Consider the following 18,328-nt stretch of genomic DNA (forward strand, 5'->3'; position numbering starts at 1 on the left):
ACACATTTACGAAATATGACATTTGTCTATATTGTATAGTACGACTACTCCCATCGAACTGTCGGCAGTGACTAAACTGCAGCTTTTGTGCATGCATGAGGCCTTGAAGCATATTGACTGGCACAGCAGACTGTCAAAAACTACTCCATTAGGGTTCTATGGTTGGGATTTAATTGGTGTGCCCAATTTGGGGTATGTCTGTTATGAAGGTACTATGAAGTCATACAAAGAATTTTCATGTCAGTTTCAACCACATGATCACAGTTTTTTTCATATTTGCAGGTATGTCATGCCCTGGAGCACTACAAGGCCACGTTACCAGAAACTCCGGACTAAACCTAACTGGAAGTGAACCTGATTGTGGAGGCTTTGGGTTGCAACTTTATCACACACTACTTGTTAATTCCCCGGACCCATTATCTGTGTATACTACTGGTTAACAGGGACATTGCAGACACACCCTCGATCATGGAATGGCTTGGGGGATTGATATTTGAGCTGTTACAGAAGAAATGGTCTACAGAGCACGTGGATGCCCTAGAAAACATGTGAAGATATGGGGCAAATGGTGGGGTTATGCACACATGAACGGGATGTGATGGAGCTTCATATTTGTTTTTACACCCAGGAGTTGTTTGCCTGTACTGATGGTCTTTGGACATGATGATGTATGGTGCTTTCTGTGCTACGGTTTCGTGAAGGAATGCTACTTTACTCCTGTGCAACAGTTTACTTTGTTTATACTGCAAAACCAATAAAAAGATTATTAAAAACATTGGGATTGTGTGTATTTGTACATCTACATTTCAATTGCAAGCAATACCTACATCTCAAATTAAATGTGGGCATGCAGCAGAAACAAATAATTCTGATAATTAGGAATGGGGTGCCCCTTAGAAACATATGTTCTGCGCATAGAAGGTGACCTCCCACTAAGGAGGAAGAAATCATGAATGCCAGTTCTTTAAATACTTCGTTGGAACATTTTAGGAGCTTATGGAAGATGTATTGTAAGCGATATCATCTGTTCTATGACGTATTTTAAAACATTCAGGGCCCAATACACAAAGCTTTTTCCTTGGTTAATTGTGTCTCACTCCTGTTTTAGATGGAACATACACCTGAATGCACTTCCTGATTCAGCAAGCATTCAGTGGTAAATCTTACACAACCAGCCATCGTCACTCATGGAAAAAAATTAATAATGACTGAGTTTTTTCATGTTTATGCATGTCTTACGTCTTCTAATGTAATAAGAATTGCTTTCAGATTTTTCAAGTAAATAAAATCTCCATACCACTTTCGGCCAAGTTCCTCAGGCATAGACATGACTGGCATACAACCTGGGAATACAAAAATAAGATAATTAGAAAAAAAGACGCACATTGCTGAGAAGCAGCTTGGGCTGCAAACTGTGCATTGGTGATGTGTACTGTATTATATAGTAGCATCCATGTAGTCCCTCATATGGTAGTGCAAGGGCCGCAGCTCATTACTGGATGAGTAGCAAGCTACACCATAGGTGGGTACATGGTTGGCTGAGCGTTATATTTGTTGTGACCATGTGCATTAGAGGTGTTTATGCCTTTTCTTAGGATGGAGATGGTGCTATAGAGAAGAAGGTGTGAGATGTCTGCAGAGATTTATCTGGAACGTGTGTGTTATTAGAAGTCCAACAGGGGTGGAAGAGGGAGGTAGATAGGAGGACTGAAAGATGTACAAAGGTGCCCCTCCCAGTAGTCCCACAACAAGCAAAAATCAGGCAAGCAGCAGAGGTAATGAATCAAGGTCACTGTTATGTATGCATTAGGAACCACATAGACTCTAGCTATGTTTCAAAGGGTGACATTGCAAAAAGAAATAGTGAGATCAAGAGTTTCCAGTGAAAGAGAGACCAGACTTATGGAAATAAAAGAGAAATCAGAGGGAGGGCAACAGGTGTGATATAAAGGAGGTGCCAATGAGGAGGCAGTCTATAGTTTCTGTACAACTCAAAAACTTATAGTATCTAAGCATTTTGGGGACTGACACAAAGACATCAGGGGGGATGCGTTTAAGCATAGCAAAGGTGTGAAGGGTAATCCAATACAAGTCAACACACAGGTATGTTTCATATGAGGTAGCTCATACCTCAACAGGTATGAGCTATTTATATTGCTCATAAATAGAATTCAAAATTGAAAGAGTGTTCTATTTGGTTAACACAATTGAGACAAAGAGCAACATAGGGTGCCTGTAATGGTTACCAAGACTTTCCCCCAAGAAACGGATAGGGATTCTGGGAGGAGAATGTTTTTGGATCTCTATGGAGAGGCACCCTAGTTTGGAGATCAACTGGGTGAGTTTATTCACAGTCATCAGGTGGAGGAGCATGCCACTAACACGTCTCTTACAGTGGCAGGTGCAAATGCAAGATCTGCAGGTGCATGTGGCAGGGGTGAGGTGAGTGGTTGCTGATGGGAACTCATTTGTGTTTTGGGGTACAATTCACAAAATTGTCTGTTAAATGTTTCGTGGTACTATTTAGGTGTAAAGTTACAATAAGCAAACCAGCTGGGTGTTTTGTTGATTAGGCTCTGTCATTTTGTACTCTTGGAATGCACTGTAGAAAATCACTGGTCTTGAGTATCATACAAATGTAGAAATTGTGATTACCATAGCGTCCTAAGGAACTAAGAGAACACTAAGAGATGACTGCTGAGAAAACCTCTGGATCCAATCTGGTGCCTATGGATCATTCTACATTCGATGAGTCCATCTGAGTCTGTTGAATTTAACGTCTTACCTAGAGAACTGCAGTAAGTGAGCGTGTGCGGTTAATGCAGAAAGAAACCATCTGTTTCAAAAACATGTGAGAGGAGGTAAAGGTTTTTAGTCACTTATGCAATACTTTATTTTAAAGGCTAAAATATTTTTTCAATAAGAGAAATACCTACATATGTCCAACATCCCCTTTCTACTACTGTTCCTAAGATTATTGGTCCATTCTGTTGTTAATACCTCCTTACATTTAAATGTGGATTTTCCAAGTATTTTATGATGGAAAGTCTTAATTTTATTAAAGACACGGAGGGGAGTATTATGCTTTCTTTTCCTGCTTTATTTTAATAGCAGCCAAGAGAAAAACACCAATCCCAGAGGTTTGCGTAACAAGCAGCCAATGGGATGTAAGACTATTAACTTTAACCAATCAGTATACTATAGCACGTAACACATACCAATCCTGACTGCAGGCAGCCCTCTTTTCAGTTGCGAGACAGTCAAGAAAAAGATTTGAATAAAGGTACAATACAACAAATTAAACATATTGCCAGGATTAGAGCAAAAAAGTCTTGAATTCTGTCCAGGTTAGGTGAGTAGGATGGCTTGACAGGATGATGGATGTAGGAATCAGAGTTCAATGGAAATTGCGGTGAATGAGTACTTCGAGGAGAATCGGCATCCGTTGAATTAGGTTGAAGAGGATGCTGGAGCGTTGGTAGTAACTAGAAGCGGTGGGAAAGAACAACATCAGTACAAGAACCGGTGGGATAATACTCGCCTCCGTGTCTTTAATAAAATTAAGACTTTCCATCATAAAATACTTGGAAAATCTACATTTTATGACAAGACCGAAGGCTCCTATTATGCTTGTTTAAAGCATGTTAACTACTACAGAAGTAGCTGAACTAACAGGTTTACAATAAAATGTCCAAAAGGTAGAATCATTTGACCAATCTGCCGATCTTTGAATATCTTCCAAGCGTGAAACAGCCCAAAAGGCTTTTGACGCCATGGCCCCTCTGGCAGAATCAGCACCAAACTTTGACGTATCAATGCCTGCTAGGGACATCACCCATTTGACCCAACGAGCTAAGGTAGGGGAAGATACAAGTTTATAGGGTTTCCTGAAGGAAATTAAGAGTTGGGAAGCAGAAGATGTTCTAAGATCGGCCGTTTTCTGTTCATAAACCTTTAAACAGTTTCCCACACAAAGCTTCGGATGATTTGGAAAAAAGGGCTAGAAAACATAAGTAATGTTAGTTTTGGTACGACGAGAAACATTGAACAGAACACCAGTATGGGTGAAGTGAGAAGCCAAGATATCCAGGGCTTTGACATCTGACAGACGTTTGATAGATACAAGACAAAGTAACATTGTTAGTTTAGCCGAAAGCATTTTCAAAGATAATGAGTCATTATCCTGCCATGAAACAAACATTTGTAAGACGAGGTTCACATCCCATAAAGTGGTGTATTTGGGAATTTGGGAATTGGGGGATTGGAGAATTTTACTCCTTTTAAAAGACGACAAATGATAAGATGTTCTCCTACGGGTTTTCCGTTTATAAAAGGGTGATGTAGAGATATAGCTGATCTATATAGATTGATGGTTCTGTATGATTTGCCGGCGCTAGCTTGAGAAGCAAGAAAATTCGCTATCAGAGTTAGATCTGCTGAAAAGGGATCACATGCTTTCCCCAGACACCAGCTAGACCAGATGGACCAAGCTGATTTGTAAGCCTAGGAAGTGCCTGGAGCCCAGGAATTGTTGATGTAGGTTGAAGCCTCGAGTGAAATTCCTGGATAAGATGAGGAAGACCTGAAACTTTCCAGGCGGATAGGAGAAGGGTTTTGTTGAGAATGAGGTCATGAGGGAGACCTTGTGGATTGAGAGTGAGGGAGGGAAAGGAGGGCAGAAGCACAGGGAAGTCGTTAGCTAATTCTAGGAGAGTGGCATACCACACTTGGGCTTGCCACAACAGGACTACTAAAACTACTGTGGCTTTTTGACGCCGAAGATGGGTGAGGACTATGTTTATCATGATGAAAGGAGGGAATGCATAGTGTATTGCATGATGCCACTGTTGAAGAAATGCGTCGGTCGCTAAAGCGTGAGGATCTGGTCTCCAGCTGAAGAAACGAGGAAGTTGTGCGTTCAGACGGGATGCGAAGAGGTCTATATGGAAAGGACCCCATTTGCGATGAATAGAATTGAAGACTGAAGAGTGAAGCTTCCAGTCGCTGTAATCGGAAAGATGACGAGAAAACCAGTCTGCAACTGAGTTGAGAGAACCTGGCAAGTATTCTGCTTGAACTGAAATTTTTCGGTGAAGACAGAATTCCCAAAAGTTTTTTGCTAGTTCTGCTAGCGGTTTGGATTTGGTACCGCCGAGGTGATTGATGTATTTTACCGCTGTGAGATTGTCCATACGAAGAAGTACGGAACAAGAGACTTTGTTTTTGGTGAAAGTTTTTATTGCAAAGGAGCCTGCAAGCATCTCTAAATAGTTGATGTGCAATGAAGACTCCTGTCGAGACCATGTGCCTCCAGTCGATATCTGCCCACACCTTGCGCCCCAGCCTGTTAGGCTTGCGTCGGATTCTAAGACAAGATCTGGGGCTGAGGCAAAGATGGTCCTGCCATTCCAGGCTTCGAGATGGTCGAGCCACCATTGGAGTTCTGTACGGGATTCGAGGTCGAGGGGGATGAAATCTGAATAAGCAAGACCTTTGAGTAAATGTCGAATTTTCAATCTCTGGAGAGCCCGATAGTGAAGAGGGCCTGGGAAAATTGCTTGAATCGAGGAAGAAAGAAGACCTACAATCCTTGCAAGAGACCTGAGGGAGAGAGAAGTCTGCTGTAAAGATAGGGTTATCTCTGATTTGATACTTTTTATTTTTGAAGTCTGGAGTTGAAGGAGGCCTTGAGAGGAATTGATTAGGAATCCTAGGAATTCCATTGTCTGCGACAGGGTAAACATCGATTTCTTGTTGTTGACTAGAAAGCCTAGATCTGAAAGGAGTGAGATTGTGTAAGAGTGTTGGGACCGAAGGGTAGAGATGTCTTGAAGCATTAGAAGGATATCGTCTAGATAGAATATCATTCTGAAGCCTTGAGATCGAAGAAGAGCTACAATAGGTTTCATTAACTTGGTGAAACACCAGGGGGCCGATGAAAGACCGAAGGGTAGACAAGTAAACTGGTAGGTGTGATGATTCCATTGGAATTGGAGAAACTTTCTGTGAGAGTGATGTATAGGGACTGTTAAATAAGCGTCTTGAAGATCTAGACGGACCATCCAGTCGTTGAGAAGGAGCGAATCTCTTAGATGGAGAATCGTTTCCATCTTGAAGTGTCGATAGACGACGAATTGATTGAATTGTCTGAGGTTGATGACTGGTCTGATTTTCTTGTTTTTTCTGATCACTAAAAACAGGGGGCTTATGAAGCCTGAGGGAAGGGGAGGAGCTGGTTGGATAGCACGTTTTTGAAGGAGATCTTGGATTTCTGTAGAAATTAGTTTTGACATTTCTTCTGCAAATCTGAGGGGAAGAAGGGGGAGGGCTGAAAGGGAGTTTCGTAAAATTCTATTAAATAGCCTTTGACGGTGTTGAGAACCCAGGGGTCTGAGGTAATCTCCTTCCACTTGTGGAGAACATTTTTTAGACGACCCCCTATAGAAAGATGGCCAGAAGATTGGCTTACCTGAATTGTTATAGGACCTGCGTTGGTTCCTCCCTCTGAACCCTCTGGAACACTGGGTCTAGAATTGTGGTCGAAAGTCTTGTTGTTGTTGCTGTTGGTAGGTATAGGAGCCTCTGAAGCCTTGGTTTCTGAATGACCGGCCGGTGGAGCGGCTTCTTCCTCTACCGGCCCTGGCAAAAACCTGTGAGTTAAACACTTTTTTAAGTGACTGTTGAGCTTTGTCAAGAGAAGCAAAGGTGGTGACGTATTTGCTTAGTTCTTTAATAAAGTTATCTCCAAAGAGTAAGCCATCAGCTTTAGCTCCTGGATCCATAGCTGCCAGGTTCGCAAGCTTAGGATCTAGCTTGAGCAGGAGTCCTTTTCGACGCTCGTGTGTCATGGCTGAGTTCGTATTACCCAGCAAACAAAAGGCTCTCTGAATCCAGAGGGACAGTTCTTCAGGGTCAATTGACTCGTCGTTGATTCTAGCGGATTCTGCGAGGTCAAAAATGCGGGATAATAGACCGACCAAATCAAGGACTTTATCCTGGCACAGGGCCCAGGCTCTGTCCACCCCTTTTCGGGGATCTTTACCGAATTTGGAGAAAAAGGTTAGGAGGGACGGATCTATAGAAGGGGTAGCTGTAATGTGTAAGGGAAGGGAGGGTCTGGGACATTCAGAACGTAGTTTTGCTCGTACCTGTTTGTCTAGGGGAAGGCATAATTTTGCTAGAATATAGCTTGCAACATGGTCAGATGGTAACCATTCGGTAGAATTGGGATGGTGGATTAAGCCAGGATCAAACATGGGATTACCATCAGAATCTAAAAGAGGGGCGTGGGTTTGGTCAGCTGATGTTGGCTTAGATTTTTTAGGGGGAGGACCAATCCAAAAATTAGAGGAGTTATCGTCCTCATTGTCTGAGGAAGAAACATTGGTATCACCATCATCATCAGTGTCTCTAATGTCCGCAATCACAATTTTATGGGTCTTAGACACATTTTCTGTTTTATTTTTACTTTTAGTACCCATAACTTTATTCCCCTCCGTAGTAGGAGGCCTTTGAGGAGCTTTGTCTTCTATCCTGAGTGAGTTTGACTCACCATCCATTAGCGCAGACGAGGCGTTAGCCTGATTAAAAGAAGCCTCCGAGGCTTTGCGCTTTCTGCTTTCCCCCGCAGAATGGGCCACTTGTGATTGGGATAAACAGGACGATACAGTAGAATGAATTTGTTTGGAAATTTTTCCCATAGAAGCAGAAACTGCTTTCTTAACTGAAGATTGAATAAAATTATTTAAATTATAAGAAAAAGTCTCTTCAGAATCATCATTAGCTATGAAAAACTCTGAGAAATCCATTTTGCTATGGAGAGAAAAAGAAAACCGGTAAATAAGGGGTTAACTAGGAAGGGCAGGGCTTTAAAATTAATAGGCGTGTGACTCACCAGTAAGTTGAGGAATGAAAAGGCTGTAACACGATGCCACGCCTCGCTAGCTAATTAATAGCTCAGCCGTCGAGAAGGAAGAGGTGCTGGGAAGGAGAAGCCGGTAATAAACACGGTAATAAATGCTAGGAAGCGGCAGAAACACGAGCGCTTCATAGGATTGCGCTCAGGAATGCGGACACTGGGCGTTTGAAGCTCGCGTCAGCCGGCGTTCAAACTAGAACATTCACGGCGACACGGTTGAGAAATGCGAGGAAGGAATTTATCTTCGCGCGCGAGAGGATATAAGCTAAATGAGAGCCAGGGGAATTGAAAGCACACACATTTAAGTAAGAAACGAAAAACGTTAGTAATACATAAACATGAACCAGTAAAATGCATTAATATTAAACTAAATGTATGGAGCAACGAAAGATATACTTATCTTGACTGCGAGCAGCAAGAAAAGAGTGCTGCCTGCAGTCAGGATTGGTATATGTTACGTGCTATAGTATGCTGATTGGTTAAAGTTAATAGTCTTACCTCCCATTGGCTGCTTGTTACGCAAACCTCTGGGATTGGTGTTTTTCTCTTGGCTGCTATTAAAATAAAGCAGGAAAAGAAAGCATAATAAGAGCCTCCGGTCTTGTCATAAAATTAGAAACATGTTGCTAAACATAAACATTTGTATCTACCATTTAAAAGCATGGGGGTATATTTAATAGAGGTACAGGAAGCTATTTGCAGACAGATCTCACATTTAAACGGAACGGATTTGCTCTCCACTGAGTAGCAAAACCCTCAGAATGAATTGTCTGAAGTCTTAATTTTTCTCTTCAATTCCCCCACTTGCACGTCAGTAGTTGTGTCTTCCTGCATGAATATGCACTGGCTTCAAAATAATTTTAAGGAAATTAATAAACATGGTTAGCAATATATAAATGTTTTTTATCTGTTTATTGATTTTATCAATTATTTCACATTGCTTTGAACATGACATTGAGTTATTGTAACGAGCTATCTTGCGTCCAGAATAACTCTGCTGTCCGCTATATGACTTAGCAGATCTTTCAATTAACAATCAAACAGAATAGAAAGGAAGATTAAGAAAGCAAAAAAGAGAAAGGAAGTTCACAGTGGAGCGCCATCTTAAAATATTATCACGCGCTAGTGACCCAGCACATGTTCCATGCTATATGGGAGGGAGGAGCTGTGGGGGCCGAAGCCTGTGAGGGTGGAGGGGGCAGCGAGGAGGGGAAGGGAGAAGGTGAGCTACCCTTCTCCAGGAGACACCAAGCTGAACATGAAGATGATTTGAGGAAAAATGTATGTACCTGGGGCGGTATTAACTCATGGAGGTCGGTTGTCATCTTTCTGTTCCAGCTGCTCTATAAGGGAGTCCCATCTATCCGCCCCCTTGATTTCCATACCGCTGTCACGCATGTCGTGTATTATTTGCGCTTCTGCCCTGGGCCAGTGCAGTAATTCTGATGTCCAACGGTGTATATCTGGTGTGCTGGGTGATTTCCAGTGTATCGCTATTAGTCGTTTTAATAAAACGAACGCAAGGTCAGCACACCAATGTTTTTGTGTGTCCTTTCCTCGCCGTGGGCGTATCCCCAATAGGCAGGATTCCGGAGTCGGGAGTAGGGGCAATCTCGACCAGTCAGCCGTCGGTGTCGTTACTTCTTGCCATATGCGGAGTACTGGTGGGCAACTCCATGTCATATGTAAAAAGTCAGCCTCCAGGGATCCGCACCTCGGGCAGTCTAGGGTCGACTGTGGGAACATGCGTTTTATCCTAGCTGGGGTGAGGTATGTTTGGTGTAGATAATTGAATTGGGTGTATCGTAAACGGGCGTTTCTCAATACATCACGTGTAGTTGCGAGCGCTATATTCCACGTTTGCGTGGATAACGGCGATAGCCGGGCCGCTTCCCACCTGGTTTTAGCATGTGGTTGTATCTCTTTTTGTTAATCCTGTAATATCTTGTATATCCAAGATATGTCCGATTGCTCACCCGCACCCAGCAATAATTCATTAAGGGGGTCATTCCGACCCTGGCGGTCCATGACCGCCAGGGACGGGGACCGCGGAAGCACCGCCAACAGGCTGGCGGTGCTTCCTGGGCCATTCTGACAGCGGCGGTAAAGCCGCGGTCAGAAAAGGGCAACCGGCGGTTTCCCGCCGGTTTACCCCTGGCCCAGGGAATCCTCCCTTCCCGCCATCCTGTTCCTGGCGGTTTTTACCGCCAGGAACAGGATGGCGGAAACGGGTGTCGTGGGGCCCCCTAAGAGGGCCCCATGAAGATTTTCAGTGTCTGCTTTGCAGACACTGAAAATCGCGACGGGTGCCACTGCACCCGTCGCACCCCTTCAACTCCGCCGGCTCCATTCGGAGCCGGCTTCATTGTTGAAGGGGGTTTCCCGCTGGGCCGGCGGGCGGCCTTCTGGCGGTCGCCCGCCGGCCCAGCGGGAAAGCCAGAATGGCCGCCGCGGTCTTTTGACCGCGGTGCGGTCATTCGGCGGTTCCCGCCAGACGGGCGGCTCCCGCCGCCCGCCGGGGTCAGAATGACCCCCTAAGTGCCGTTGATGTGTGCGGTTCGCCATTGCCATTACCCCACGTATTGCGCACTGCCTGTTGCAGTGCCCTGTGTGTGAGAAATTCACCCTTTCCTAAGTTGTATGTGTTTGCCAGTGTCTCATACGATTGGAAGTGTCCCTCCTCGAATATTTCTCCAATAATTTGCACACCCTTGTGGACCCAGGCGGACAATTTAAATTGTCTTTTTATTTTATTTGCACAAGGGGTGGCAAGCAATGGGATCTTGGGTGAGTATGGTGTTGTCTGCCCTTTCTTCATCACGTATCGGCTCCACACCCATTCCGCCACTCCCATCAAAATATTACTGCAGGGCAGTAGGTTTTCCTGGCCTATAAGCCATCGGAACACGTCTAAGTGTCCCAGCTGTGCATACACCATTTGTCCCTCTGAGCCTTTTGGGTTGCACATCCTATTCATGATCCAGTGTATTTGTGCCGCTGCATAGTACAACTCGAGCTGCGGTACTCCCAGCCCCCCTTTTTCCAGTAGCATATAAGTCTTATCTAGCGCCACTCGGCAGCGCCCTCCATTCCATATCAAATCTGTCAGTAGGCTGGACAGAGGCACAAAGTAGTTTTTGGGGAGTTTTAACGGCAAGGCCGACAGATAGTATAAGATCCTAGGTAATATGATCATTTTAGCTATTGCTGCTCTTCCGATGGGTGATAGTGGGAGTGAGCACCAGAAGGGCATCGGGCCTCTGATAGATCTAATCATCCTATCTATATTTCCCTCTCTGAGGTCCAATTCATCATGATATATTTGCACTCCCAAATATTTGAAGGTGGTGTAACACCATTGTAAATTATGTGTGGGGGCGATTTCTCTCTGGGGGTTCGGAGTCTGTGGCAATGGAAACAAACATGACATTTGCCAGTTTACCCGTAGGCCTGATATGTCCCCAAATAAATCTAATAGTTGTAGTAGGTCAGGCAGGGATTCAGATCGATTACGTAAATATATTACTGCATCATCTGCATATAGGGAGACGATTTTGTATTCACCCCCATCGTGGAGCTTCACATCGTAGCCGAGCCGCAAGCGGCTCTATTGCTAATGCAAACAGGAGTGGCGATAATGGGCAGCCTTGTCTGGTGCCTCTGCCAATCGTGAATCTCTCTGATATAATCCCGCCTGTCTTAACTCTGGCCTTTGGGTCTGCATACAGCGTTGTTACCCATGTCGTAAATGTGTTTCCGAAACCCATATATTTAAGGGCCTCCATCAGGTATGCCCAGCCTAGTGTATCAAATGCTTTTTCTACATCTAGTGAGACCGCCGATCATGAATGGTCTGATTCCGGGGTCTCGGCTATTAATCTTAAAAGGCACCTGATATTGATATGAGTACTGCGGCCGGGAATTAAACCCGATTGATCTGGTTGAATTAATGCCGGCATCATCGGGAGGAGACGATTTGCCAACACCTTCCCTAGCAATTTGCAGTGAGAGTTCAGCAAAGATAAGGGGCGATAGAACCGGACATCCAAAGGGTCACATCCTTTCTTGTGGAGAACCACGATAATCGCCTCTCGTTGTGATTCGGGGAGGTGGCCTTTTTCGTATGCCTCTTGCAGCATTTCTAGGTATGGTTTTATCGTCTGTGCTGAGAAAACCTGATAGTACTCTGCTGGGAGGCCGTCTCCACCTGGGGCTTTATTATGGGCCATTTGCTTCAGGGTTTGCTGAATCTTGTCTATTTCTATTGGTTTTTCCAAATCTAATAGTTGTGTTTCCGTCAGGCGGGTCAGTCGGGATGCCTGTAGGAATTCTCCCAACTGTTCCTCCGACGGGGGGGCCCACTTTGTACAGAGTGGTGTAGTATTGTTTAAAAGCCTCATTAATCCCCTGTTGTGTATTGACTATGTCACCCATATCTAACCGAATGGCGTTTATGGTGGAGTGTTGTTGCTCATCTTTTACCAGCCATGATAACAATCTGCTGCATCTATCCCCCTCGGCATGTAATCTTGCCGTATAATGCCGGTAATCACATTTCCTCAAGCTCGTGTCAGTCTCAGTGCATTGTGCTTTTAATTCCGTCACTTCTTTCTTGTCTCCCCCACCTCTTTCCACCCCCCTCTCCGCCTCCCGCAGTCTCCCCTCCACATCATGTAGTTCTGCGATCAGCATACGTCTGACACCGCCTGTCGCCGACATACATAAACCTCGTATTACCACCTTATGCCCATCCCACTCGACTGCTCTCGTGGATGTCGATTTCGTGTTCATCTTAAAATATGAATCTATACCATCTGCTAGCTCGGCACTGAAGGAGGGATCCCGTTATAGAGAGGGTTACAGGCACCAGGTAGGAATACGTGTCATTGTCTTACCCCATCGCATTGCCGTAACTAGGGGGTTGTGGTCTGATATCGTTTTAGCTAGGTATGTTGCTTTGTCCATGAGTTGAGTGAGTTCGCTGGAGCATAGTAACAGATCTATCCGGATGTGGAGTTGGTGTACCGGGGAGAAGAAGGAGTATTCTCTGTCTGTGGGGTGTAAGTTCCTCCAAACATCGTGGAGTCTCCTCTCTGTCAGCCATGTTCGCAGCGCTTGAGAGAGCCCTCTACTTTGAGCGCCCACAAGCGGAGGGTGACATATCTCTTAATTTACGTCTGGAACGCAGTTGAAATCTCCCACCCCCCCAAATGCTGGGTATTAACGGGTCCCATGTTAGGGCTGCGCAGGTGGATAATAAAAAACCTCCCTGTTTAATATTGGGTGCATATATTCCTATTATGGTCAATTGCTTACTGTCCAGTTCGCCGCCCAAATAAACGTACCTGCCTTCCTTGTCTATTTGTGTGCGTTTGACTGAGTAGGGGACCCCGGGAGCTACCCATACCAACACCCCTTTTGCGTGGGTTGATGCTTGAGTGCCATATATTGTTCCCAGCCATTTCCTGTCGACCCTGCCAACTTCATTTTTTGTAAGGTGTCTCTCCGGGAGTATTGCAATGTGTATTGCATGACGCTTAAGGTAGTTATATATTCTGCTGCATTTGGAGGCATTAGCCATCCCGCTCACATTCCAAGTGAGAATATTATATATAGTCATGATTTCAAGTTGACTGTACTTCGTGATCCCACTCCGCTAGTCGAGATCCCCCCCATTCCAAGACCCTCCCCCTCGACCATCCTCCCTCCTCCGAAAGCAGAGCACCTGGCGCATGTGAGGAAAGGTGTAAAGGTGTGCTGGAACTTACAATAACCAAAACATCAATAAACTGTATATCACAACTGGTGCCAGTAAATACGTTACTCCAACCTAGGTCCATTCGGTGGCCCATGTGGGCCCGAGGGCGTGGTCAGTGAGAGTTCGAGATAACGATAGCTAGATGTGGCCCACATAAATGATCGTGTCTTCCTGAGGGTCTCAGCCGCCCGGACACTGGTCCATGCTTGACTGCATTCGGCACCCCAGTGCATCAGTTGATCTGGTTTTCTTTTCTGGGTTCTGGTCTGGTACTCTCGCAGTCAGTAGAAACATAGCATATCTGAGTCCTTATTTTTGAACTTCCCTTCCCTGTGCCTGTCTATTAGGACCATTAATGCCTCGTACTGTTTATTTGTGTCCCCGATGACTCAGAACTCTGGTGCACCCGAGCCATCTGCTTTGTTTCATATGTCATCAGCCGTGCATGGGGTCAGGTCGGGACCAGTTGTTAGTGGCGACGAGAGAGGACTTAAATGACCACGTGAGGAATACGAGTCTGTGTCCCCATTTTCATTCCTGGATAGTGCTGACGTGGCCGCGAACCTGTTTGCTTCTTTCAGAGCTTGTGCCTGTGCGTCCGCTACCTGTAACTTCGATGGTCGTGCCTGGAACCCGGTGTTTCTTTTTTTCTTTCGCCGAGGACGCTGCTCCAGCCATTCCCTGTTTCCATCTGGCTCCTCCACTGGTTCTGCTAGGCCCTTGGCGTGCAGCCATGTCCATGCATCCTCTGCCGATGGGAAGAAGAGAGTCCTGTCCCCGTCTATTACTCTTAATCGGGCCGGAAACAAGAGGGAGTAGGTGATGTTCTTGTCTCAGAATATCTGTTTTACTTTAGTGAAGGCGGCACGTCTGCACTGCACTTCCATTGTGTAGTCTGGATATGTCGTTATTTCCGAGTTCTCCATGCGGATAGGACCCTGAGTTCGGAAGCCTTGTATCACCTGATCCCTATCCCTGTAGTTTAAGAATCTCGCAATCAGCGGTCTGGGAGATATGCCCGGCCGGGGCAGACCGCCCGGCACCCGGTGGGCCCGTTCCACCACCAGCATTGGTGACACATTTCGGGTCAGCACTGTGTCCTTTAGCCATCGCTCCAGGAATAGTTCCGCATTCGGAAGCTCCGTTCATTCCGGAACACCCAAGAACCTTACATTGTTCCTGCGTGACCGGCCCTCAGCATCCTCAGCTCTGCGTCGTAGTTGCGTCACTTCAGATTCCATTTGTCTGATTTGAGCTTTCATTTCAGATATTGCAAGTTGTGTCGTTTCTAGCGTCAGTTCAGCAGGTCCGACCCTTTCCGTCAATTTACGATGATCTGCGCGGAGGAGACTAACCTCTTGTACCACCGAGTCTATCTTCCCCTCCAATGAGGCCTTAGTATCTAAAATCGCCTGTAGCACTTTGTCGAATTGTGCAGAGTGCGTGGCCAAAGTTTTGGACATCCTATGTAGGGCGTCGGCATAAGTTCTCGATTCCCCATTCTGCGGCGTGGGTCTCTGATTCAGTGGTGGTGTTTGCCCTCGGTGCCTTTGGTTTAACCATGGTCGTCCGTGGCGCGTCCGTGCCCTCCGCCGGGTGAGTCGACGTTTACTCGGGTCCCATTGTGTGCCGCGGTCTGCTCCAGCTGCCCGTCGGGTCTCAGGGCCCCCCCTCGGCCTCACTCATCTCTGTTATTTCCGCGATGCCTGTCCCCCAACTCCCTTTCGCCGCGTTGGGTGTCTGCTCCTGTTGGTCCCTGCTATTATTGCCTCCTTGGGGATAGTAATGGAAAGCAGCGGACAGGGGGATTGTTTTATTTGTCGTTGGTTCCACTGCTCCTTGACGCCGGGACTGGGGTGCAGGACGTAGCAGGAGCAAGGCTCAGACTTCTTTTGGTGACTCCATGTTCAGGGAACTGCAATCCAAGCAAGCTAGGGAACAGGAGAGAAAAAAGCACAGTCCCCTCTTTGTCTCCTTTGAGAGGGTCCCCTTGACCCACTTGAGGGTGTCCTCATTTAGTCTGCTGCTCCGTGGCCCTTTCCACTTTATTTGCAGGTGTTTCCCAGTGACCAGCTCAGGGTCTCTTTCTTTTTTTTTTTTCTCCTTTAATTTTCCCTTTTATTTTATTTTCCTTTTCCCTTTGTTTCCCTCCTTCACCGTATACAGCCTATGTCCGGGTGGGGGAGGTGGGGGGTGGCACCAGCAGGATGCACTCTCAATGAGGTCTCATAGCTGCACCAATGTTTCCTAGTGCGGCCGGGCGATCCGAGTGCTCACTTACTTACTGTCTTCCCAGCGTGTGTGCACCGGGCTCATTCTCAGCCTCTCCGATCTCGCAGGAGGGCCGGGTCCGCCCCTGCTGCTGCTTCTTCGTATCTCCCCTGCTTCTCGGGTGCGCAGCCCTCGGGAGTCCCGCTTTCCCCGTGTCACCAGGCCCGGCAGCCCTCGGCAAGGCGGGAGGGCCACACCGATTCAGTCAGCGCACTAGCCCGGCACGGGCTTCGCGTTTCTTTTGCCCGACTCGCCTTGTCTCGCGTTCAGCGCCGCTGATCGCCAGTCAGTTTCGGTGGCCCCGTGGCACCAAGACGACTATCCGGGTGGCCACAGGGACAGGTTACTAATCTGATCTTTGGTGGGCGGCGAGCGGAGCTCAGATTAAGCGTCCGCTCCGGCCGCCATTTTGGCCATGCCCCAACATGGTTAGCAATATAAATCTAGTGTCTATATAATGTTTCTGTATACCTTAGAAACAATTACACACAAAGGCAATTAGTTGACCATTTTAAAATAAGTAACATTGAAATCAGACAGAACATTTTGGCAACTTTTACAATACATTGACACTGTTATTAACTATACAATTTTCTTACTCTGGAGGCACTTTAAATGTCTTACACAAACACATGGAATGTTTAGGGAGGGTCATTTATTTCATGAACTTGTAGCAGCGGAGCTGATAACTATTTTATAAACATGTTTGGACTCCTGCAAAAGAAACTGGATGTTTGGCCTTCTGCACAAGAAAATGAATGATTCTAATGAATGATTCTAAGCTATGTTCTCCATAAAAGGATCTCCCAGTGGTGACACAATCTGTGAGCTAGGTGAACATTCTAGTTCTTTATTAGAACTTTGTGCAGCTTCTAGATGGAAAAGGCATAGTGATACGTGGGTTGAGACTGGAATGAGGCTTGTCTCAGGTAGAAGCAATTACAATTTTCATGGTAGATATTGATTGGCTAGAAGCCAATAGAAATGTAGCATTTTGGTAGTGTACAGCTGTTTGATTTACAAGTATATTTAGTGATTATTCTTGGTGCTTCTTTATTTTGTAATGCAGTATGGTGGCCAGAGACATATCGGAATTTCAGTTAAGTAAATACTTTATAAATCAGATTTGAACTAGTTATGAATGGTACTGATAACAATTCATACTCAAATAGGATGGGTGAGTTCATTTATAAAAGTGTGTATACTTGATAGAGGAGTATTATTACATTTGCACTTACTCAACTCTTGCTTTTGCTCATAATCTCTCTGTAGAAGCATCTGACTCGCAAATGACTTGAAAGCCTGTATGGTGGAAGTTCATCCTTCCAAGCAAGATTTTTTCTTTATATGGAGCTAGATCAGGAGTATTGCCATTCTGGACTTGAGAGTCCTCCTTTATCAGCAGAACATGAATTTTGATTGAAAGAAGAAAGCTCCTCTTCTACAGATTGCCCTTAGTGACACACAGTGCTTTGAATGAGAATTGCCTAGCCACTTGAAGTCAGAGTACAGCCTTAAAGTGTAAGTTTACCTTTGTGAATCAGGTCCTGAATGTCTTCAGAGCTATAAATAAAGCCAATTGTCATGACATTACAACAGTGAGAGAGTTCCAGGTGATGGAGGATAGAGAGTAAGATTGTCATGGTGAAGAATGCATTTTTGTTCATATGGTTGATCTGTGGTTGGAGAGAGAGATAGCTGAGTCCATGATGACCCCTACGTTTTTTAATATGTTAAAAGTGTTTGGGCCAGTCAGATTTCTTGATCTTCAAAATTAGTGATTAAATGACTGTTAGTCAAATAAAGATGTTGATTCTTTACTACCTATGGAAAATTGGTATTTATTATATTTTTGGTAACAATGGTACATCAAATCGGTCTCACTAAGCATGTGTCTCGTTCCCTGCTGCTTGGCTCTTTGTTTCTCCACACATCCAGAAAGACACAGGTAAATATTTGCTCTCAGTCCAAGAACTCAAAGAAAAAAATACTTCCACTTTGTGGTTATAGTCTCAGACACTACCAGATCAATTAATTAATTTCCTGTGCCCTGAAAAGACATTTCTGAATTGACACCAATTTAATATCAGTCTTTGATGTCAGAATGTAATGTTCCTGCTTTCGGATGGGTGTGTAAATCATCTAATAATTATCAATCATATATTGAGTGTGGACTGAGATTTGTCTTCTGACAATATTCAATGTACAAATATGTTGGGTTTCCTTCTCAGAATGATTATCTTTTTATATTGTCTTTGTTTGAAAAAGCAATACAACTAATTACAAAAAACAACATTACCTGCATCCGATGATACCCATTATCTATTCATTTGTATTCATCTCCTTGAACAATTAAAAAACACACAAGTAATGCTTAAGCT

At 45.1% G+C, this 18,328-nt stretch overlaps 1 protein-coding gene across 2 annotated transcripts in view; it reads right to left on the reverse strand.

The window, feature by feature from the left end:
* Positions 1-18,328, reverse strand: part of LOC138295976 (uncharacterized) — a 567,359-nt gene that overhangs the window by 177,378 nt on the left and 371,653 nt on the right. For both annotated transcript variants that reach the window (XM_069234664.1, XM_069234665.1), the window contains one exon: positions 1,298-1,343. In XM_069234664.1, the coding sequence (XP_069090765.1) occupies positions 1,298-1,343 (46 nt within the window). The remainder of the gene's footprint in view (positions 1-1,297; positions 1,344-18,328) is intronic.

The sequence above is a fragment of the Pleurodeles waltl genome, chromosome 5 (assembly GCF_031143425.1).
Source record: "Pleurodeles waltl isolate 20211129_DDA chromosome 5, aPleWal1.hap1.20221129, whole genome shotgun sequence".
Lineage (NCBI taxonomy): Eukaryota > Metazoa > Chordata > Amphibia > Caudata > Salamandridae > Pleurodeles > Pleurodeles waltl.